General features: G+C 40.2%; 1 protein-coding gene across 5 annotated transcripts in view; it reads left to right on the top strand.

Annotated features, from left to right (window-relative positions):
• Positions 1-25,063, top strand: part of NTRK2 (neurotrophic receptor tyrosine kinase 2) — a 371,375-nt gene that overhangs the window by 65,156 nt on the left and 281,156 nt on the right. For 4 of the 5 annotated variants that reach the window (XM_077148537.1, XM_077148540.1, XM_077148541.1 and 1 more), the window contains exons 8-10: positions 884-1,183; positions 18,627-18,653; positions 21,533-21,633. In XM_077148537.1, coding sequence (XP_077004652.1) covers positions 884-1,183; positions 18,627-18,653; positions 21,533-21,633 — 428 coding nt within the window. The remainder of the gene's footprint in view (positions 1-883; positions 1,184-18,626; positions 18,654-21,532; positions 21,634-25,063) is intronic. The other variant, XM_077148538.1, reaches the window with a different exon arrangement.

Here is a 25,063-nt window from a genome sequence, read left to right as displayed (position 1 = left end):
TGAGTCAATTAATTTCACTGGGCTTTGGTTTCTTCGCCTGAAAAAACTGATGCTCATAGATTTCGAAGTTCCTGATTCTGTAATTATCCAAGTAGGACTACAGAAAAATAAATCATGATTTGGGATTTGAAATACCTTCGTTTAGGATGAGTCCTCTGTTTAAATATGCTACTTGATAATGCTTAAACTTGAAATAATCTCTGGTCTGCTTGACCAGGTCTAGAAAAGAACCCAGACATGTAACGGATCAAAATATTGACCCTTTGCATCTAGAATCCTACCACAAATAGACCTTACAAATTAAATGTGATTCTTTACAATTGCATCTGTTATTGGCAATAGTGAAAAAATCTAAACTTGTCATATTTTATAATAATCCATCAGTATCAGTAGCAACATTCCTTACATTGATCCGGTTGATTTACTTTGGGCAAGTTCTGTCAGATCAGAGATTTGGACAAGATTTGCAAAGTCATTTTTGTTGTTGTTGGTATCATTTAGAAAAGAAGCCCTATAAAAAATAGTATCCTTCATTGTTCTGGTGATGAATCTGTAGAAATCAAAGTCAACTTCAACTGAACCTTCCCATTGTCAAAGCCTTGTGAATCTGTTTGGAGTTGGCTCACACTTACACCGAATAGATTTGAAAAATGACTGCGACACACTTAAGTAGAATAGAGAAAGCAGTCCCTCTGAAGTTCTCTGTGGGGTGCTGCACCAACCTTGATAATACAAAATACTCATGGATTCCAGAATCACTGGTTATGTGTTTTCTTAAACCAAACAATGATTGAAGAACATCCCCTGCCGATGTCACAGACATCTAGAGATGGGGAGAATTCTGAGCTTTCTGATATCATTAACTCTCTCTCTTTCAATTTAGTTGCACCAACTATCACATTTCTCGAATCTCCAACCTCAGACCACCACTGGTGCATTCCATTCACTGTGAAAGGCAACCCCAAACCAGCGCTTCAGTGGTTCTATAACGGGGCAATATTGAATGAGTCCAAATACATCTGTACTAAAATACATGTTACTAATCATACGGAGTACCATGGCTGCCTCCAGCTGGATAATCCCACGCACATGAACAATGGGGACTACATTTTAATAGCCAAGAATGAGTATGGGAAGGATGAGAAACAGATTTATGCTCACTTCATGGGCTGGCCTGGAGATGGTGAGTATCTAATGTTTTTTCATCTGGGGATTATATAGGATGTATCAGTTAGCTTTTTCCGAAATGTTGTGCATAATAATAAGCCACCCCCAAACGCCATGGCTCAAAACACTATTATTCATTCTTGCTCATGGATCTGCAGGTCAGCTGGGGTGGTTTTATTCCAGATGCATTTATCAGGGGGTGCAAGATGAAGCAGTATCAGCTGCACGTAGGTCTGCTTCTTATGGCGGGCGTGGAGGTGCAAGAGGCCAGGGCCTCTTAAGGTTTCAGTTCAGGGTGGGCACACTGTCCCTCCTGCCTCTATTCTATATGGCCAAAACAAACCGTATGGCCACAGCTAAATCAAGGGACCTGGGAGAGGTGGAGGAGGCATGACTATTTTGGAACGATCATTTGATCTTTACAGGATTACTAATTAATGTGTTTGGGTAGTTCGTGAGAGAATGGTTGTTATTATTACTGTTCTTCTTGCTGTTATTATTATTTTGTCTAAAGTGCTAGACCCATACAAAACCATGAGCAGATGAACAGTGTTTGGTTGACCCTATGGCATATTTAAATTTTATTTTAGCCCCTTATCCATTTTGAATACAGACTTCTGCTTTCTCATCCATGGATGAGCAGCCAGTATCTTGGAACATTTTTGCTTAGCTGGGATAAATGAGCTGGATCATTTTTTCCTTTTGGATCTTTTCTTGTTTTTTCTAGGGGTGATAGTTCCATCCAACTGATGGTTTGGCGGGGAGGAAGGTGGCTAGCATGAGGGATCTACTCTGTGGACAATGGGAGAACTTCAGTGGGAGCCCCAGTATCACAGGGACAATGGTTATGAGTTTAACTACAGATCCTTTTATGCAGTGGAGTGGTCTTACCTGCTCCATCTCTTTGCCCCAAGACTTGCTACCAATGCAGAGACTAAGACTTGTGTTTAAATTTGGGACCTGTACATGAATAGAATTCCTCACCATAATAGCTGTGTTAATCAAAGTCACATGAAGATTACTTGGCAGAGAGAAGGGGCAATAGAAAGTTGGAGGCCAGTGAGACAGGGGCTGCTTGGAGGGCCTGTGCCTGTGTGACTTACAGAGGCAGCCTTTCAGAGACCCAGGCAAAGCCACATTCTCCAAGCAGTAAATGGGAATGCAGTAATTCTCACCACATAATAATTCTCCCCATTACCCTGGCATTTGCTAAACAGCTTTTTAAATGCACAAGCTTCCTTGGCGTGTTCAAAACGCAATTTGAATTATAGAAATGTGATTTACAAACAGTCCTTCAGGAGCACATAAAACAAGCTCTGTTTGGACCCATTACCCAGGGACCCCTGGCAGTCATTGTCATTCCCATTAGATCTCCCTCTTAATTGAGACTTTAGCTGCATGGCTATGTTTGCTGCAGTAAATCTCTAGATGACTGTGTTTCTTGTATGCTTAAGGGAATAACAGCTTAGAGCTAAACTCAGGGTATTCCAGTTTGGGAAGACTGCCTTTTGTGTGTTTAATAAATTCTTTATTTTGGAATAATTGTGGATTAACAGAAAAATGGTAAAGGTAGTACAGAGAGTTGCCAGATACCCCTTACCTGGATTTCCCCATTGTTAACATCTTACATTTTCATGGTTGTATTTGTCAAAATGAAGAAGCTACCATTGCTACTTTACTATTAACTGATCTTTGGACTTTATTTGAATTTAACCAATAACTGCCTTTTGAAGTGGAAGTGAAACTTGATTCAGGGCGAAGGTCTGGAATTTAAAAGCCATCAGAAGCTATGTCTGTGCTCTTTGATATATACCCAGTACTGTCCATGTAAAGGCAGTAGCTTCTATTTTAGATGGGATTTTGATACAGCTTTCTTTTGAACATTTCTGTATGGTCCCAATATTTGATAGAGCTGAACTCCTCTTATCCATGTGGCCTCATTTTTATTGATCAATCCTGTTAGTTTTTTTTTTTTAACAATCAAATACTTCCCCTAACTCTTCCCCCCATTTCTGATAACCTCTGATCTCCCTTCTCTCTCTGCAGATTTTCTATTTCTGCTCCTCTTTAGTAAGTGACATCATGCAGTCTTTGCCCTTCTGTGCCTTATTTCACTGAGAACATGTTTTCAAGGTTCTTCCATGTCGTGATGTCTCCTAACTTCATTCTTTCTTATGGCCGAGTAATATTCCATTGTGAATAAGCACCACACTTTGCTTATCCACTCATTTGTGGATGGACACTTGGGTTGCTTCCACCTTTTGGCTATTGCAAATAATGCTGCTATGAATACTGGTGTACAAGTACCTATTTGAGATCCTGTTTTCACTTTCTTTAGGTATATCCCTAGGAGTGGAATTGCAACTCATGTGGTAATCCTACAGTTAACTTTTTGAGGAACTGCCATCATTTTACATTCCCACCAACGGTGCACCAGAGTTACAATTTCTCTACATTCTCCCCAACACCTGTTATCTTCCATTTTTTAAATAATGGGCATCTTTATGGGCTGGCCACAGTGGCTCAGTAGCAGAGTTCTCGCCTGCCATATTGGAGGCTGGGGTTCAATTCCTGGTGCCTGCCCATGTTAAAAAATAATAACAATAAGCAAAAATAATAGACATTTTTGTGAGTTTGAAGTGATGTCTCATTGTGGTTTTGATTTGCATTTCTCTAATGGCTAATGATGTTGAGCATCTTTTCATGTGCTTATTGGCCATTTGTACTTCTTCTGTGGAGAAATGTCTATTGAAGTGCATTGCCAACGTTTTAATTGAGTTGTTTGTCTTTTTGTCATTCCATTGCAAAAGCTCTTTATATATTCTCGATAGTAAGCCCTTATCTGATCTATGGTTTACAACTATTTTTTTCCCATTCCAAAGGTTATCTTTTCATTTTCTTGATAATTTCCTTTGATGCACAAAAGTGTTTCTATTAGTTTTAACTTAGATAGTGATGGAAAAGAATGTTTTTTGGGTATGAGAATACCTTGAAGTCTCTCCAGTATTCTTCTTAAAAGAAATAATGATTTATTTGTCAAAAATAAAAATTAAGCTAAACTTTATAATGAAGTTCTACCCCTCTCTCTTTTCTCTTTTTTGTTCAGTTTTTTCATTTGTTTTTATTAGGTCTTTAAAATATAAAATATTTGCTTTGGGGAAAGATTTATTTTTTTTTCTTTCTGAGTATTTCCTCAGAGACTAGCTACGAAGGAGTAATAAATGAAAGTGGAAAAGAAGACTTGGCCCAGGGTGATAGTGGATATAAATGGTCCTAGTGGACCATAAACCAGTGTGACCAATTAGAGATTGACCTTACTTGCCTTGTGTGATAGAATCTTTGACAATATATTTATGAGATTTGTAGCTATAGCATACAGAGAGTGACCTTTCTTAGAATTGTTTCTTTTCCCTCTTAACTTCTTTTAAAACTAAAGAAAAATAAACAGATAGTAAAAAAAATATATCATTTCCCAGATGGTTTAAAGGTACATTCCAAGTTAAGAATAACAGGCCAATTTTTGCTTTATGTTCCTTCAGTGTTTTTGCTGTCTTCAACTAGTAATTGATGAAGAAGTTTAACTCTCACAATTCTTTTAGATGCTGTGAAGTTTGGGTTGCTGTTTTGATTTTCAGTTGTTTTGATAGGATCTTTTTTATAATTTTTTTTATTGCAAGGTTCCTGGCTGTCAAGGAAGCGGGCAGCCTGGGCTCTCCCTAAAGCTGGTGTGCCTTCCACATATAGCCAGGGGAATCCCAGCAGCTGCTTGGCTGTCTCTTAGAGTGAGATCTTCTTTCTGCTCAGAAGTGAACTTTCCATGCGATGGTTGCTTTGCTTAGGAGTTCATGTTTGGAGACATGTAAAAAAGAGTTTTGAAAAAAATTAAAACATTAAAAAAAATCGCCTTTACTACGGTGTGTGTGTATCTCCTGGACTTAGGAGCAGACACTTGCTCTCCACTTGGAGGAAGGATGGGTAAATGGGCCTTAAGACAACATTGGCCCAGGCCAAGAGGGCACCATTGACAAGGCGTGAGGCTCTGAGGTGGGGCCCTGACAGAGTGAGGCTTAGCTGGCCAAGATGCTCATTTATAGCCTTCTGAGAGTTCATGACGATGTAGACTGTGCCACAGAACCAGATGTGGTGCTGGTGTGGAACAGCAGCTGTTATCAGATCCTTAGATGTCAGCTGGACTCCGCATATCAAGCCAAAGCCTTCCCCATCTGTTAATCATTGGAAACCTGGCTAGTTACTGAGGATGGGAGAAAATACTTTCCCAGGGTCTAAATGCCAGTTGATCATTTTGGAGTTCATGTTTAGAACTCCAAATGCAACTTCCACAAAATGCAACTTTCATCTTTAGAGTGCGTTCTAGAGAAATGTAGTTTTTATTTTTCCTGCACACTGAAAAATACACCTTGTGCCAATCAAATTGTAATTTTACTTCATTGTTGTTTTCCTTTGTCTATTTAAAATGTATTCACTGGGGGTAATTTCCCCAGCTCCTAGAACAGTAGCTTGCTGCTGGTTGTTTCAAATAAGAATTAATTAGGAGTTTCTGTTCCCTTCCCTTTGTATTTTTCTTTTGTTTCCTTTTCTGTTTTGTTCTTTTCTTTCCATGAATTTCATTTCACTTCTTTTCATTTTTAATGCGTGGTCTTGGGGCCCACCTTTAGCAATTCTGCTTCAGTGGCTTGAGATTTGTTTGGGCTTTGGCATTTTTTATTTTTAAGATCTCCAGGTGATCTAGTGTACACTGCTCTAGATGAAAATTCTTGACTAAGTGTTAGCAGACAATTCTGTGTCTGATCATTTTAGGTTGCAAACACAATTCTTAAATGGGATATACATGTCCTATCTGAGATAGAAATCAAAACTCAGTCTTGCTCTAACAGCAGATCTTTCTTCTCTTCTCCAAATTCTGATTGACTGTAGTTTAGGGGGCCAGATCTTGCTAATGAAGTTTCAGCCCCTGCTGCTCAGGTGAGCACGAGAGGACGGAGAGAAGTTTGCCAGCTCTTGGCTTTGGGTTCTTGGACCTGATAATGCTCAATGCTGAGACACAGACTTTCTCTTCTGGATACTTTGTGTGTTCCCTGGAAATTCCTCTCTATGGAATCCTCTCTCCTACAGATCTCATGACATGAGCAAATGCCCCTTTACTATAGATGGTGGCTTGCAATTCCTTCCTCAGCTTCAAGGAATGCAGCTTTATCTTGTTGGGGTCCCTCTAACCCTCTAGATAACCCTGTTGGAAAGAACCCATTATTTTCCACACAAGCTTTCTTTCAAGTTGCTTATGTCTGGTCCACAAGGAATACTCATGGTCCGTTGTCCTGAGCTTTTGTGAGCACAGGTCCAACCCACTTGCCATCTGTACCTTGTTGCTGCCTTAGCCTTCTCCAGGCATTTGTCCTCTGAGCCTTTTACTTACAGAGAAAACAGTTCAAGTTCTTAGAGCAGCTCCATGGAAGTCCCCTGGTGGCATGGTGGCATGGCAACACTTCTCCCCAAAGAAGCTTCTATAAGCATCCTTCCTCTTTCTCTCCTCTTGGGCACCTCTTAATGTCCCAGTGAGAATCAGAGGTTTCAAAGTACATGGATCCGGTTCTCAGCCATTTCCTTTGTGATTTCTGCTTATGAGTGTCTCACATTTACTTTGTTGTCAGTTACTGAGGCAGAAAGAGTCTCATTTAGTCTCTTGTTACACTGGAATCTTGGCATTCTGAAGGCATCTACAGTCCACATAAGCAAACTGATTTTCTCGTGCAGTTCCATCCAATGGAACATTCTATACTGATGGAAATGTTTGTGTCGGTGCTATCCACTATATTAGCCATGAGCACTTGAACTATGTTTGATGAGACAGAGAAGCTGAATTCTAAATTTTATCTAATTTTAATTTAAACAGCCACATATGGCTTGTGGCTGTCATATTGGGTGACACAGTCCTTGTGTTTGATGCTCTGAAAACAAGGTGTGGAGGGTTCAGTTGAGATACTGAAAAAAAAAACAGGAAAGATGGTGGCAACTTGTATCATTGAACTAAAAATAAATGCCTGGCAAAGAGCATTGTTTATGGTGGCTTCATCATTTTAAGGATTCTCAGCAATGAAATGGATGCATTGCAGGTTTTAGAGATGCAGTATAACTTTGCAAGCGAAATTTGTGTAAGGAAAGGTTGGCGCATGCACATGGAGCCAACACTCACAGTGGCCTGATCTGGATGCCTAGGTTTGGAGGGATGTAGTATATATCCAGGAATGGATCCTGGATCACAGTCTCAGAAAACAGCCTAGCATTCCTGTTGCTCAGGGTGGGAAGTTTGGCTTATTAGACAACTGTCAGGAAGAGCAGGATTCATTCTTGAAGAGATAACATTGTAGCTCCATAAATCTAAATGCTGTTCTACACAACAAAAGACAAGCAGGGGGAGATCTGCTTTTGCTAGAGGCACAGCTGGTGCTGCAGAAGAATTTGTTGATGCAAAAGATCAGGCTGCCTGGTAGCTGGCAGTCTGATCTCTGAGATAAGAAGCAATTAGCTTGGTTGTTGTCAGCTTCCCAGCTTTCTGTAGTCAGACTGCTTGGTATTTAAGTGATGATTTATCTCAGTTTTATATTCTGAGCTTTCCATTCTTTTGTAGACCAGTTTAGACTCTGGAGAACAAAGACTCACCATGCTGAGAGCCAGCAATAATTTGAACTTGGGTTTCCTGGGGACATAACCAAACTTTTGTCCACTCTGGGACTGGCAGGTAAACCTTATAAGGCAGGTCTTATAAGCCCAGGAAGTGATGGGCTGGGGAGAGCCAGAGAGCTGGGGAATACCCATTTAATAAAGTCATTCAAATTCAGTTTTTTCTTTTTTTTAAATATCAGGCTAAATGGAACCTCTCTGTGCTGCATTGTGCTCAGAGGTCATAGCTTCCAGTGCTTATTTCTACTCTGTCCACTGTACTAAGTTATTCTCCCTTTCAAACCTCTTTTCACTTCCTTTAGTACTGCTTATTTATCCTGCTTTATAGATAAGGGAGTTAAGGCTTAGAAAAGTGAGAAATCTGCCCAAATAGGCAAAAGGAAGAGAAGGATGGAGCTGGATTAGCGAACCATGTCTGTCTGACTTTGGCCTGAAACCCAAACATTTCACTCTTGAGATCCGTCCATGAGTGAGAAAAAACAAAACAAACAGGACACTGTGCTACCCACGACAGTGAGTAACAAAGCTGGAGACCACACAGATCCTGCAAAGCTGGAGATAAGGTGCACGACTGGGGGGATAAAACACAAACTCTCCTCCCAAAAGGAAAAAAAAACCAACCACCCATAAAAAATAAAAGATGTAGAAGCACTAGGGCTTTCATCCCCATCTTTGCTCCTATTTGTGATTGCCTTCAACCCTGTGGTTGCATGGAGATCAGCCTCTAACTCCCAGGAATGTCCCACTTTGGGGCAGGGCCCACCCATTGAAAGTACAAGCATTATTCAGAGGAAGATATATAGACTAATATCTACATATAGGCAAGGAATAATATGAGGCACCTCTTTGAATATTTTTTTTTCATGAAAGCTGAATGAGCAGATACTAAGTGGAAAAAGTAGATCTGCTAAGATTTTACTTTTTAAACTTTTTTTTTTTTCATGGGCAGGCACCGGGAATTGAACCCAGGTCCTCTGGCATGGCAGGCAAGCGTCCTTGCCTGCTGAGCCACTGTGGCCCGCCCAAGATTTTACTTTTTAATGTGAAAAACATAAAATTTTAGCGGTCACTTACTGTTAATCCAATTGACCCATTCAGATTTGGTGTTTGAACTTGGAATTTTCAACATAGTTTAGTTCCATTGTTTAAAAGGAACCTTTGGCATCGTAGAAAGGGTTTGGACTCATGTGATTAAAACATGAATTGCTTCCTCTACTGACTGGTTTTGAACAATTTTCTTTTACTCCTCTGAACCCGGCTTTCCTTCTCTATCAAAAGTGGGAGTCCAGCCCCACTGTAGATGTTGTAAATATGAGTATGTCTGACAGAACCTAATTCAGTAGAGGACACCTGGTAGGCACGTGTTCACTCGATAAGCATTATCCTTTTCTAAGGTGGGTACGGATGTAGGCAGGTGTTCACTCGATAAGCATTATCCCTTTCTAAGGTGGGTATGGAGAGTAAAAGCATGAAGGTGCACATCCATATTTTGCTTCCCTTTGTGTTGATGCTCTGTGGCCATTAGGGAGCCTTTAGACAACACTGACCTTGCCCTTCTTATCCAGAAGCTTGAGCCTGCCCAGAGGAGAGCCTCGGGACTCTGCCATGTTACTACATAAGCTATCTAGAGGTGAATTGCCAGGAGAAAACGTTAAGACCAAATTTGGTTCCCAAGGAGGGAATGTGAATGTAAGGTCTCTCTTGTACCTAGACCCTTTTTCCCTTTCCTTTTCCCCATTTGGAATGGGGCCCAGAGATACGCCAGTGGGAGCAAACCAAAGCCTCCCTTCTCACTGTCCCCAAAGAGTTTTGCAGCCATGGCCAGAGCGACCCCTATATTTGGCTAGCCAGCAATTTTTAATTTGGCTTAATGTTTCATTGCAGAATTGTCCTCCTTTCTGCTAACTGGGGCCTTACCTCTCATAAAACTGATTAGTTTGTTGTAAACCAGTGCTTCTTAAAATTTAATGTGCATTCGGATCACCTGGAGGTGCTGGTAAAAGGCAGATTCTGATTCTCTAGGCCTCGCCTCTGCTTTTCCAACAAGTGCTCAGCAGCTGCTGATGTTGCTGGTCTACAGATCACCGTTTGAGTAGTGAGGATGGTATACTCCCTTCAGGCTATCACTGCCCCTCAAACCTGAGAAGAATTTGCCAGGCATCTGTCAAGATTAGCTCATTGGTACTCCCTGAGGATATCAAGTAGTAATAATGACAAAATCATAGGAGAGATGATGCTCAGAAAGAGCTCTAATAAGTTTTGGCTAAACGTAGGGTAAATTCAGTACAGGCTCAAGAAGGCCTGGAAGAAGGAATGACAAGCAGAGAAAGCAGTTGCACACACATAGACAGAGAGGTTATCTGAGGATTTGCCAAAGATTCCACTATCTTCTATTTAGCTTACAGGCCAAAAATAAAGACTCGCCTAAGATGAAATTGATCCACTCCGTGGCTGTCATCGGAATTTGATCCTACATATAGAAATGTTCCTTTGTGAACATGAAACGGAGTGTTGGGAGGCTGAGTGAAGAGTAGAAGTGGTTAGATCTCCTATACCCCTTTTAAAGCAGAAATTAATGATGGGGGTGGGAGTGGGTGGGTATCATGTTGGAACCTGGAGCCTTTGTTAGCATCTGGTGTTTTAGTTTCCTGGGCTGCTGAAAGCAGATACCACAAAATGTGTTGGCTTTGAACAATGGGAATTCATTAGCTTATAGTTTGGAGGCTGTGAGAATGTCTAAATCAAAACATCATCAAGATGATGCTTATTCCCCAAAGACGGATTGCCTGCAACCCTTGGCCCCTCTGCCACATGGGAAGGCACACAGAGGCACCTGCTGGTCTCTCCCTTCTCTTCTGGGTTTCATTACTATTCTGGTTTGCTAGCTGCCAGGATGCAACACACCAGAGACGGATTGGCTTTTAATAAAAGGGGATTTATTTCATTAGTTCTTCAGAGGAAAGACAGCTAACTTTCAACTGAAGTTTTTTTCTTATGTGGGAAGGCTCAGGGTGATCGGTGCTGGCCTTCTCTCTAGGCCCCCAGGTTCCAACAACTTTCCCTGGGGTGATTTCCTTCTGCATCTCCAAAGGCATGGGCTGAGTTGTGAGTGCTGAGATGAGGTATACTGAGCTGCTTGGGCTGTGCTACATTGAACTCTCTCATTTAAGCTCCAGCCAGTTAAATCAACCATTCATTGCAGCATGCACACCTCCTAGCTGACTGCAGACGTAATGAGCAACAGATGAGGTTTATGTACCATTGGCTCATGTCCACAGCAAGAGAACTAGGTACCTTCACCTGGCCAAGTTGACAACTGAATCTAACTACCACAAATTACTTTCAGCTTCTTGCTTCCATGGCTTTCTCTCTCTTTGTCTAAATTTCATTCTCTTATAAGGACTCCAGTAAGAGGATTTAAACCTGGGTCACACTTTAACTGCAGCAACCTCATCAAATGGTTGTACTTACAATAGGTTTACAACCACTGAAATGGATTAGCTTTAAGGACATGACTTTCTGGGGTAGGTACATACAGTTCGAAACCACCACAGATGGCAAAGGTTCCAAGTGCTTTGAAGGTCAGATATTTCCGTAAGCAGGAACATGTTTGCTGTTTAGGAGCAGGTTCTCTCATCTTCATCATTACCCAAATAATTTAATGTGTTAGTCTTGGAACAAACCTAGTCAAGGCACTAGATGATAAAGTACCATTGGCTTAATGCTCCGCATTCTTTAGGCAGTGCATAAAGAATATCTCTAAGGTCTATTCATTTAGGAAGAATGTCATGGTTTGAGAACACTCATCTACACAAGCAGTGGGAGTTAGTGACTTATGCTTCCTAATGCAAGAGCAGTTGTCTTCTATACAAAATGCACACCAGGAACAAACTATAAATATTGGTGGAGTTTTCCTCGAAGTTTCTTACTCTGTGCCATTTTATGAAAAGACTCATGGTGTCTGCATGAACTACAACTCTTTGAGCACTTAGAATTATCCTAAACTGGCAGGTTTAGATTTGGAATACCTCATCCAGAGACTTAAGGAGAAGAAATTTCTCCACATGTTTTACATTAAGAAAATGTAGAGACCTGTTTGGTATGTTATGTGAAAGTTCTTTGGGTGATGAGGTGCAAATACAGATTGCAAACCAGCCAAGAATGCATGAAAGGACAGCTTTGTTAGATTGAAGGCCCTGGAGTGGGAGAGGGGAGACAGATGGCAGCAGAGGAGCCCATTGGGACTGGGCGAGAAGCCCATGTGGGTCCTGGGCTCTTGTCTTTCTTATGACCCACAGGGGATGGGTAGGGTTTTCTCACGGATACTGGGGCTTAGAAGATTCAAACTCTACAGCGTGAAGAGCAGGAGCAGCAAGGCCATTTGGGGAAACTGAGAGCAGCATTTTGGCATCCAAGCCATAGAGAAGTACTTGCCCTATTAGTAAATTATGTGGCACGAGAAGGCAGAAACTTCAAGGGGCCTTTGGGAAAAGAAGTGAGGAGCAGTTCTTATCATCTGTGCTGGTGTGAAACTGCTATGTACTCCAGAAGAGCCATGCTCTTTTAACCCAATCTTGTGGGTGCAGACTTGCTATGGGTGAGACATTTTGATTAGATTGTTTCCATGGATATGTGACACTGCCCATTCAAGGAGGGTCTTACTTAGTTTACTAGAGTCCTTAGAGCTCACAGAGGGAGAGAGAATGAGCTCAGAGCCAATACAGAAAGCAGAACCATGAAACCAAGACACAGACGTTTGGAGATACTAAGCCAAAAGATGAAATCCAGAGTTTGCCCCAGAGAAGCTAAGTGAGGATCCACTAGGAGCTCAGAGAGGAGGTCACTGGAACCAGAAATTGAAAGCAATGAAACCCGGGAGCCGAGGGCCAGCAGATGTCACCATGTGCTTTCCCATGTGACAAAGAAACCCTGGGTGCAATCCGTCTTTCTTGAGTGAAGATAGTATCTTTTTGTTGGTGCCTTAATTTGGACATTTTCTTGGCCTTAGAACTGTAAATCTGTAACCTAATAAATCCCCTTTGTAAAAGTCAGTCCAAAAAAACAAAAAAAGGGCAGGCCATGGTAGCTTAGCAGGTGGAATACTCGCCTGCCATGCCGGAGACCCGGGTTCGATTCCTGATGCCTTAAAAAAAAAAAAAAGCCAGTGCATGCCTAGTATATTGCATTCCAGCAGCTTTGGCAAACTGAAAAATCATCCAAACCACATATAGTTGCATGCTAATTGTGGTGACACCCAGGGCAGGGTTCACTGGTCATTCAAAAAGGGAAATTTATGACTAAGCCAGGCAGGAAGACAAAGCACAAAATATAGTTTCTTTCATGTCTTACAAGCCCTTCTATCCCAGCCCTCGACACCGACACACACCCTGCTTTTTCCTTAAGCCATTTGTCAGGGCCCATTTCTTTTCATGAAAGTGAAAGAAAGCAAGTTCCACCTGCTTTTCTGCCTTAAATAATCAAGAAATGTATGGCTTGGCCATAGACTTAAAATAATCATGATAATTAAGATTTGTACTTAAATGACTTAAATCTCAGGAGTACTAATGTTAATTAATTATGCTTCCCAAGGCTCCTGGGAGGTGCCGAAGCGAATGCTATTCTCCTTTCTGATTGTATTGGAGACTCGGTGGTTACAGAAAAAGTGAAGACACTCCCAATGCTAATGCTAGATAGCAAATTAGTGGTAAAGCCAGAAATGAAACCCAGCCATCCAGAACCCTGCTGTTTTTCAGGTCCTGAGTTAAGCCTCCATTCAGAAAGAGAAGTAAAAAAGGACCTGGAAGTGAAAATGTGGGTTGGGACACACTGTTGACAAAGCAATGACCATTGAGTTAAAATGAGCAACTCTTTTGCTATTGCTTTCTCATATGGAATCCTTTGAACTATTTTTCAAGATCATGCTGGAGTCTGCGAATAGAATTGAAAGAGAAGTGCTTTGTTTTGCTTGTTTCTCAATAGGGCATTAAAGGGAGACTTAAGCCTTTTATAGAAGAAAACAGATGGGTCTTCCTGGTCTCTGTCAATGTTTTCACCTTAACAACTGCATGGAAAATGAACCCTACTTTTGGGCTGTTCCTTCTCCCACAAATTGTTTGCATCCTACAAATGTGGTTCCTCCTTATGTGTAGAGTCTGACAGATGCAGGATTTAACTTGATATAAGTAAGATAAAAAGACCCTCAGCTTAGGTTATTTTGTGCGGAATTAAGAACTTGATGAAATGCTTTGGTTTGATATTGTTGTGGAGAAGGGTGGTTTTAGAAGCCTAAATGTGCTGAGGGTCTGTCCTTATTCAATAAGGAGCTTTGTCAGGACAACCTCTGTGGCTAGAATAGTCTCTAATGTTCTTTCACTTGGAGTGCCTGGTCCTCTTCCCATAATTCCTGACTATATTTGTTAGGGCATAAACGAAGTCTCGGTGAGTGTAGCGCCTTCAAACGCCCTGCAAACTCTTCAGAAAATAGAGTCTGAACATCAGACAAGCAGAGATTCATACTTGACCCTGATCTTCTTTTATTTGGGAAGAAGTCATTGCTTCTGTGCTTGAGTGAGATGTGGAAGTATAATTTGCTGTTTATTTGGAATGCTACTTCAGCGGGTTTTTATGGCATCCCCAAATCTCCATATTTTATTCCAGAGATTCTTCACACGAAGCTTCAGTACTTGATGCCCTTTCCTGTTACCTTAATCTGAGCTTTCTTACTTTTTGGGAGCTACTGGATAGTATTGAAGAAAGCACAAATCTTTCCATATCCCCACAATAAGTGCATTCTTGAAACCGATGCTATTCTTTTCTCTTCTGTTCATTTTCTTTTCACTGGATTTTTTCCCTCAGAGCCAGTGTTTGTTGTTGCTCATTTATCTTTTCGTTCTGAATAGCTCCAACAGGAGTTCCTAACTTTAAGAATCACTAACGATATAGAATGAACATATATCAATTAAAGAAGAGGAAATAGAGATTAAACTAAAAATGATAGGATATTTTCAAAATTAAGCCATTTCCAGAAGTCTGAAAAGACAGTGATAATTTTTTTCTGTGTCTGCCTTTAAAATTATATTAATAGCTATCTCACTGTTGGAGTGTAAACATCATAGGAGGTTTTGCTTGACTGACAAGTTGCTAGCAGCAAAATTCTGTTCTTGATGAGCTGGGTCAGCTGGAGTCATGTAACCTCGTTTTTCATAAACTCTACATTTGCGCTTCCTAGCTTGTGCCATGCTTCCCAAACCTTTGTATGAGAAGAGGTGTTTCTCTTTTGGGGTGAGTATACCCTCATTAGGCCAACCACAGTATTCTAGGGAGAAAACAAAACCAAAGCCCTGATATTCCTCCCACAAGGACGTTATGCCGGTTTTATAATCTTGCACTGAATTTGGCCATTACTGACAATGAACGTAAAGTGACAATACTTTGCATGCAGCTAGGAAATGAACGTAAAGTGACAATACTTTGCATGCAGCTAGAAAAATGAACTTGGGGAAAAAACAGTCCTTTTTGGAACAGTTTAGATGTTGCTTCATGGTTTTGCTGGTGCACTTGGTAGGTAAGGCATGCAGTGCTTTAATTCTGATAAGTCTGAAAATGAACTGCTTTCAAGGGGTGCAAGGGTAGTTCAGTGGTAGAATTCTCTCCTGCCGTGTGGGAGACCTAGGTTCGATTCCCCACCCATGCATGTCCCCCCAAAACAAGCAAAACAAACCAACAGACAAAAAGATTCAACAAAATGGTGCTGCAATAACGGGATACTCATATGGGAAGATAATGAAACGTGACCCTGCTATACAGCATACAAAAAAAAAAAAAGACCTGCTTTCTAGGTTTGGGGCTTAAGTATTTGCTTTTTGGTTTCAGTTTTTTCCTATTCATCATTGAATTGACTCAGAGATCTTGGATTTCCCTGGGGGCCCTGTGTGGGAAAGATGCTTGGGTTCACCTTTTGTGTGCTGACCATTTAACCTGTAAGTCATTCATACTCACTGAGGCCCTGTAAATTTGTGTCTTAGATAAATGTGGCTGAGACTGCTCTGAGCACTTTTGCTGTCCTGTGCACTGGTGACTGCAGGACTGCTTCTCCCACGACATAAGTACAAGGCGCTCACCAACTCATCCCAGTTTGCCTGGGACTTTCCCATTTTCAACACTGAAAGTGTCATGTCTGAGAAAAGCCGTCAGTCCTGGGCAAGTGGAAACAATTTTCTCAGGACTGTCTCAGCTTTAAAACTTAAAGTTGAGGGTGGACCACGGTGGCTCAGCAGGCAGGAATGCTTGCCTGCGATGCCACAGGACCTGGGTTTGATTCCCGGTGCCTGCCCATGTTAAAAACAAAACAAAACAAAAAAACTTCAAGTCGAGTATCTCAGGAATTGCCTTAGTCACAGGCAACCGGGATGGTGATCCATACAAATAAAAGTCCACATACCTATGTCCCAAGTCAAGGGACATACCTATGTCCTAAGTCAAGTTATTGGATTGTTACATAAAATAGATTCTATTCTTTTACCTTGATAAATATAAGTTTATAACACCCTGCAAGGCCGGGTTTGAAGGTGGAATTCTCAGACTCAGCGTTCCATGCTCAAGCCCTGTGCTTTGGGTAGGGCTGACCCCAGCCATGACCCCTGCCCATAGCTCCCATCTCTACCTTGAGATACTTCACAAGTGTGCTAGGTCAGTTCTTACCCCCTCTTTAGGTCAGAGGCCAAAGAACTTTCATATTAATGATGTGGCCCTTGGGTTGACATATCTGGGGGAAAGAACTGACCAGGGCTAAGAAGTGGATTGGGTCATTTTAGGGAGAAAATTCCAGACACCTGGAGGGAGGTCTGGAAGTGAGAGGTGGACTCTGCATGGGTCTATGCCCTTGCTGACTCAGGCTGCATGTTTTGAGACACGGGTGGAAGAGAGAATGGGCCTTCAAAAGTACTTGATACCTGGGAGGGCCATGGTAGCTCAGCAGACAGAGTTCTCACCTGCCATGCTGGAGACCTGGGTTCAATTCCCAGTGCCTGCCCAAGCCAAAAAAAAAAAAAAGAAAAGAAAAGTACTTGGTGTCTGAGCAGTTCAAGGGATAATTGCTCATTTGGGGTTCTAGAACCTTTCCTTTGGCAGCGGTAGTAAATACTCCTTGTGTGGGGACATCTTTTGGATGAGGGACTGTGTAAAGAAAAAGAAAAAGGGCTTCAGAGGACAGGTGTGTGCCATGCAAATGACATCAAGAGGACTGCCACTGGCATTTCCTGCTGCTTTATTCACTGAGTGACCCCTCAAATTGTAGGGCAGTCTTCGAGTCTCTTCTCTGGCCATCAACTCAATTACAAATAATACTGAAAATACATATTGATATATATAGCTCAAAATGACATGGCATTTGGGATAATCAAAATACTGTTGAAATCTATGGAATCCGCGAATTCACATGAATTGATGCAGAACCACCCCGCCTGCGTGTATAGATTATGCACTGCATAAACTCAGGTGGTGCCATCCATATAGAATACATATGGATGGCGCCCCCTAGAGTTGTGCAAAGCATGGACTGCACAGCATCAGGCAGCATCCTTGAATTGAAGTGCCTAGCCATTCACCTAAGTTTTTCCCTGATAAAATATGTTCTTCTGGTTAAAATACGTTCAATTCTAATTTGAACATTGTGGCCACTTTTATTTGGTTCTTTATACTAACCTTGATGATTTACTAGGGAAATACTTGGACAGAAAACTGGCTCAAGTTTCACTTTATTTTAAAATAGATATTTTCTGCAAAGGGTTTAGGTGTGAAATGAAAACTGACTAAGTTTGATGGTTGACAAATTTTACTTGTATGTGAGGACGAAAACTCATAGGAAATAGCTTTGGAAATTCACTTAAATGTTACATCAAAGTTTACTTTTATTTCAAAGTAGGCATTTACATAGAAGGCCAATTAGCTTTGATTGGAAAATAAGTAACAAGTATTTTAGTCACAAGTTCTTTTTGTTACTTAAAAAAATATTGTAAATGTTTTTGGCACTTTTCATGGAGGATACCCTAAAACAAAATATTCTAATCTCGGTGCCTGCAGAATAAGCCAAAAAATTAAGGTGGCGTACTTTTGCATTTCTCTTTGAGATGGCTTTATTTATAACCACTTTACACATAAATGATTTCAGTAGAAAAGTATATTTTATTTTACCTGGTTGGCTTAGAACAAAAAATAAGATTTATTCAGCGTTGGAAGCTTTCTTGAGGACCAAGTAGAAAGAAGAACTGTTTTAGATGCCATTATGGAGGTGGTTAATAATATGCTCATGAATGAAAATGGACATGCCAAAACATGGTTTGAAAGTAATCCCTTAAACTATCAGAGAATAATAAAAGTGATATGAACATTGTTATTTGCCTCTGGAATACAAGTAACAAAATTGCTATTAAAATGGCCAATCGTATAACGAAGCATAAAAAAAGAAATGATCATAATTTGTTGATTGAAGTTTTTCTAGCCAAAATGATTTGTGATTTCTCTTTTCTTTTCTTTTCTTTTTTGAAGGGAGTTTGGGGGCTAAGGAGGGAGAGACATAGCTGATGGGAAACCAATGAAAATTTCAGGTTTTATTTCTCTGCCCTGCCAAACAGTCTGTTCAATCCTAAAAACTTTGAAGTGTATCTAGTTCATTTTAGTTGGTATAATTTAGTTCTTTGTTATCCAAAATGCATACTTACAGATCTTTGTGGTTTTTTTCCCCTTATTCTCTTTCTTTTTAGGAGCAAATCCTGATGTCATTTATGAAGGTAGCTATCACGTTTCCTTTATTTTGTTTTTTGTTTTTTTTTAAAATGTTTGTCTAAAATGAAATAAATCAACGAAAAGAAAACCATTAAATTCAGCTAAATATATGCTTCAGGCATTACATATGCCAAAATAATATTTCAAAAAGCGTTCAATATTGATGGCCCTTCTCCCTTGATATTTACAGTGCCTGTAAATAGCACTTTCTCATGCTGTGTTCTTGGAAGTAGTAAATCCGTTCTGCTATAACAGACATTTGGTTTCCATAATTAGAAACTAATTACCTGTTTAAAAGCCATGACTACAAAGAAAAAGGAGTTGTATCTGCTAGCCTGTTTCTGGATGAAACAGATAACCTAATTCAGAATTATGTCTCTTTTATAATAAGGAAGTTTGACTCACCTCAGAGGTAGGGCAGCTCAACCATTTCATCAGGAGCCCAGGTTCGCTTCCCCCTCTACTCCACTACCAACTATATCAGCTTCCTTGAAGGCTAGTTCCCTTTATATATGTAAGATGATATCAGCAGAGGGGCTACTAAAAGACCCATTACGTGGGTGTGAAAAAGGGAAGAGCTTCTGAAAAGTGTTCCAGAAGAAAGATAACATTCCCAGAGGCCCCCAGCAAGTCCTCCTTGTATTTGATTTAAGACTTAATGAGGGCGGGCCATGGTGGCTCATCAGGCTGAGTTTTCGCCTGCCATGCCGGAGACCCGGGTTTGATTCCCCGTGCCTGCCCATGCAAAATTAAAAAAAAAGGACTTAGTGGGTCACGGTTCATTCTTAACCCCATTACCCATTATTGATAAGAAAGTGGTTAACCTTTGACTGATGAATGGACCCACCCCTGGAGGTGAGGTCAGCCCTCCTTAGGAGACAGGCTCACTGGGCATAGAATGGACACTTGAACAAAATGGGGTTCTCTTAGGAATGTAGAAAGGGAGAGCCCAAAAGGTGCCCAGTATTAGCTTTTGACCAGACATCTCACCTCTATTCTGTTATTTTTATTGAAGGCCAGGGATATTTCACTAGGAGTGAAAAACCCACCTTCAACAGATTTCCAAACCACCTTCATGATCAGGGGGCCACTGTGTGGGGAGGTGGCAGGCTAAATTTTAAGAAATGTCTCGACAGTTAAGACTGATTAAAAGTCAGATTGATTAAAATGTTCTATTGATGTGCTTATTCTAGAAAATATTTTATATATTTATAGATATACATTTATATTTTATTTTTCTATAAAATTATTTTAGGGTTTTATATTTACTATAGCTGTGTGTGTATTTAACTTGTGCTAATTTTAACTAGAGAATTATATTGTCTTTACCTGCTTTATACATGTTAAGTCGTATTTTTGCAAGCTGTGGTTTGGATGATTGTGTGCATGTGACTTGTATATTTTTGTTTTTATTTGTCCAGATATGATTTAAAGGAAGAATGTCTCAAATTGTATCATAAGGCTGAGGTGGTATGGGATGGGGGTGGTGGTGATGGTGGAATATGTTTGAATTCTGATTTTATAGTTTAAACTTTTGGGGGGAACTCTCTAGTGACTTAAGCACTTTAAAACTATCATCTTCTCAGTGGCTCAGGTCTCAATTTCGGTCTTTGGGCCAAAGTGTCATGATATTTAATTATAGGTACTTTAATTATTTAAATTTTAATTGAAGGAAAAACAGACAAATTATGTCTGTTAGTGTTGGATTGAAATTAATACATTTCAAGTTATTCAAAATCCAGAATATTGTTCTGAAATTTAAAAAAGAACAGCAAACAGAAAATAAGTGCTTTCTGTTCATTCTGTTAATACACATTCAGAGGAAAACTCTGATAATAGAAAAAAATTAAATTGTTTGCCCTGAGGCCAACCCGATATTTCTAATTAAGGAAATATAGACTTAGGGACAAGAAGCACTTACAGTGGTCTCTAAGTTAACAAGGTAGCTTGCACCTTACCTGTTAAGCATTGAAATTTGAAAAAATTACAAAAACATTGTCTATAAAAAGGTTACCAAAAATTTTTCATGACCTTTTCTTGTGTAGAAACATAAACAAATATGTGTAAAAACATGACTGTTCATAAAAAATCAGTCCTATATTTCCATGCCTGATTCATTTGTACTAAAATTGATTCCGAAGATAGCAATTACATTTGAGAAACGGTGAAATGAGAATGCATGCTTACAATTCTAAATATTTTGTTGGCACAGTATTCTATCAATTAATAATTCTGAAATGGAATCATTGGTAATTCAGAACTGTTCAAAAGTTCATTTGCAGACCAAAGCTTCATATCCATGCTGATCCCACATTCCATATTGAGCATCTGCCTCTTACCCAAATAAGTTATACCTGCCCAGGGAATAGGTATTGGCACTATCAAGTCCAGGTTCACGTTTTAACTCTGCCAGTCCCTTGTCCCGTGACTGTGGACTAATCATCTAACTTTCCTCGGCTGACATTCTTCATCTGTAGACCTGGAGGTTAGACTCAATTCCTAAAAACCCTTCCAGGTCTATAAATCTATAATTCTTAGATGATTGATTCTTTTTAGTATTTATTTTAAATGCCATCAGTAAAGGGATGCATTCCGTTTCCAAAGAAAACAATCCTGAACCTGGCTTAGAATTTGACCCCAAAGCATTGATATAAAGATCTGGGTTGAATAAAACTTAAGGCTTTGTACATTCCCAATGCAGCAATGAATTTAATGTAAGCAGCCACGTCCTGCCTTGTCCATAGCCAGGGAGTCCATGGTTTGGAAACTTGGTGACTTGTGTTGCTTTGTTCTATATCTTACTGAGGTTCTGTGTTCTCATGATTATTGACCACCTAATGACAACATGATGGGGGTCTTCTTTTTCCCCTTTCTTCAATTTAAGATTATGGGACAGCAGCAAATGACATTGGGGACACCACAAACAGAAGTAATGACATCTCTCCCACAGATATGGCTGACCAGTCGGGTCGGGAGCATCTCTCGGTGAGTGTGATGGGTTCGTGTTTTGTAGATTGATTCTGAGTAAACTGGCTGCTTCTATATTGAAGGAATGAGACTGCTTCCATGGGTGTCCTTCACCAAGATATTTTATAATTCTGATGGAAATAGAATGGATACAAACATCTAAATATATTATCAGATTCTAGATAGGCCTTGACTTACTTAACGTCTTCTTTAGTGGGTTACTTTAATTGTAAGTGGTTCCTATTGCAAATGTCTGTTTAAAATGTTATTACTGGGAGAACAAGAAATTATCTTTCCTGTTCAGGGATACGCATACTTATTCCTGTTTTCCACACCTTCATACCTGTGTTCTTAATTTTTAAAATAAAAGTTGGATTGCACAGTTAATGTAAGGAGTCAAGTAGGTTCCAGAATGGACTGTGAGTGGGAGGATATTTTAAAAAATGGAATAAAATTCAGTTCCATCCTTAGGAACTTATACCTCGGTCAAAGACTTGAGATGTGAATATTAGTACCTAAAATATAAGTAGAAAATGAGCAGTGTGATAACAGTGATAGAAACAGAGATAGAAGCATTCCATCCCTTCCAGCTGGGAGACTTAGGGACAAGAACTTACAATGGTCTCTGTAGGATGGTTGGAATTTGGATATACAGGAAAGAGAGGACAGGTCATTTAAGCGCTTGAGGTGGTTTGTGTGTGTAAGGAACCCAATGGGCATGTGTTGAGCCCACAGGTACGTATGTATCCCAGCTACTGAAAATTCTATGCCACATTCCGTTTTCTCTCTTTATTGCAAATGATAAATTTAAACTCCGAATCAGCAAATGTCAATGATGTTGGCACTGAAGAAGACGTATACACTGATGTCTGTTTCTAGTACGGCCACCAGAAGGCAAGATCGATGAAAATAATGTTTGTTAAAAGTCTGTACATTGTGACTCCATCTGAGACCCTTGGAAGTAGATGTAAGAAGTGCAAGGCAATGTTTTGTATAATATAAAGAAAAGTTACAAATTATGGGTGGCTCCTGTAGTTAATACATAAACAGTCCTGACCTGAGACAAGGTCATTGATCTAGAAGAAAAGTTTCAGAACCCTGAATCTGATACAAAACCTAAAGTTGTTGTCAGCTCATTCAGAGGACAGCTTCAAATGCTGACTTTTTTGGCCCAGCAAGCGGCCCTTGCATAGCTTGCCACCTTTGAAGAGGAGGGTAGTTTGCCTTGTCCAATCCTCCGATGTCTTCTCAGACAGAAAACAAGTCATGTCACCCAGGCTTGTCTTCCGCATAAGGACCACTCCTCCCCAACACATGCCCATGACCTGCAACTCTGTATTTATCCCACAATCTGTTTTTGAGAAGATGATTTTTCTCACCATCGCAGGAGTCTTGTTAACAAAAAACTTCTTTAAATTTAGAACTTCTTCAGTATGCTTAAATGTATATTTGTTTATGGATAGTTGTCTATTTTCAGAAGTAGAACCGCTTATGATTCCCCAAGCTGTCTTTAACATTCTATAACAATGTTATAGAGATATTATTATCTCTGCGTACACTGAGGACATGGAGGCTTGGAGATGTGAACCATCTAGCTCCAGCTCTTATGACTGGTAAGACAAGGTGTCTTGCTATAATAAGGACCTATGTTTTCTGAATCCCAGTCAGTTACTTCCCAAAGTAGGTACGAGACTGTATGTCATTACTGCAGAGGGGTTGTACAACTCAGGGCAGGTCCTCTGACCTTATCTATAAAATGGAGTTTGGACCTGTATTCCTTCATGATCTCTAGAAGTCTAGCATTGAATAAGTAGAGAACTATAGCTAAAAAACTGTCATCTCTGTCCTATAAAAATGTTAGAATTAAAGATTAAAAAAAATACAAAATCATTAGGCAAGTCGAAGGGAAATTATTTGATAATTTCCTCTTAGGACTCTATGCCATTCTGCTGGTAGCAGAGGCTGCTGAGACAGAGTTAGTTTGCACTCAAACATTTGCAGAAACATTCTCTGGGAGAGCCACTTACAGCTGAAGCACGAGAAAAGAGGATTATCACTGCTTTGCTCCGTGCCTGCCAAGTGCTTGGCATGTGCCCTTTCCTGGGCTTGGTGACTAATTTAGTGCTGCCCCATCTGACATCAGAAAAGGTGTGGCTCAAGGATTAGCCATGATTTTTATTAGCCTACCTTCATTCTCGACCACTCACAGTGGAGAGGCAGCCTAATTGATAAGTCACAGTTTTTGGAATTCAATTTCCAAGCTTTGCCATGTGTGATCTTGGACTTCTTATTTAATTTTTGTGAATTTCAGTTTCATCATCATCATCATAGTTAATACCTACTTATTATTTATTGTAGTAGACATGGTTCCAAGCCCGTTAGAGGCTTTACAACAACCTATAAGGCAAAATTATTATAATCTCCATTTACATAAGGTAAAATTAGTATAATCTCCACTTACACATAAGGACTAAGAAGTGCAGAGAGATTAAATAATTCTGAAATAGTGCAGCTAGTAAGTGGTAAACTTAAAATTTAAACTCAAGAAAAACTCATATTCTTAATCTCTCTACACTGCCTCTCCCCAAAGGGTCAGGATAAGCTATGCTGCAGTAAGAAAAATCCCTGGATCTTAATGTCTTAAAACATGTTTATATTATGTACGTTGATTAGGCATTCTGCTCAGCCTCATCCTCATTCTAGGAATAGGCTGATAAAGCAGGGATAGTTTGGAAAGTTAGCAGTTATGCAGTAGAAAGAAAGAGAGCTCTAGAACAGGGTTTCTTAGTGTTGGTACCACTGACATTTCAGGATGAGTAGTTCTCTGTTGCGTGGGCTGTCCTGTGCACTGTTGGAGGCATAGCAGTGTAACTGCCCTCTACCCACTACATGCTAATAGCACCCCTCCCCCATTGTGACAACCCAAAATGCTAAATGTGCCTTGAGTGCCAACAGTGTTCTCTGTTAAGAATCCCTAATCTAGATGACTTCATGCTGGCAGTTAAATCTCCCACCCTGGGAGTAGCACAAGTCTTGGCTCAGGGGTCAGAACTAGTCATATGAATGAACCTAACCACAAGCAAACCAGGAAGTGAGTCCAACAGAGAGGAACAGAAAGAAAAACAGAAATCTTTGGTGAACAGCACTAATGATTACTATATATGGGGACAATTAACAGCTGCTTTAAGGATTATTATGCAGACTAAATGAAGCAAAGACACTTAAGCATCTAAGTCAGCGTGGATATCTAAGACAGTTTAGAGCAGCAGTTGGCAAACTGCATCCTAATCCAGTTTACCATCTGTTTTTGTAAATAAAGTTTTATTGGAACGCAGCCATGTGCATTTGTTGACATATTGTCTACAGCTGTTCTTGAACTACAATGGCAGAGTTGAGTAGTTGCTATGGAGACCTTGTGGTCCATAAACCTGGCTTATTTACTATCTGG

This window comes from Tamandua tetradactyla, chromosome 2 (genome assembly GCF_023851605.1).
Source record: "Tamandua tetradactyla isolate mTamTet1 chromosome 2, mTamTet1.pri, whole genome shotgun sequence".
Taxonomy (NCBI): Eukaryota; Metazoa; Chordata; class Mammalia; order Pilosa; family Myrmecophagidae; genus Tamandua; species Tamandua tetradactyla.
Note: the sequence above shows the minus strand (reverse complement) of the source record. Positions and strands in the feature narration are given on the sequence as shown.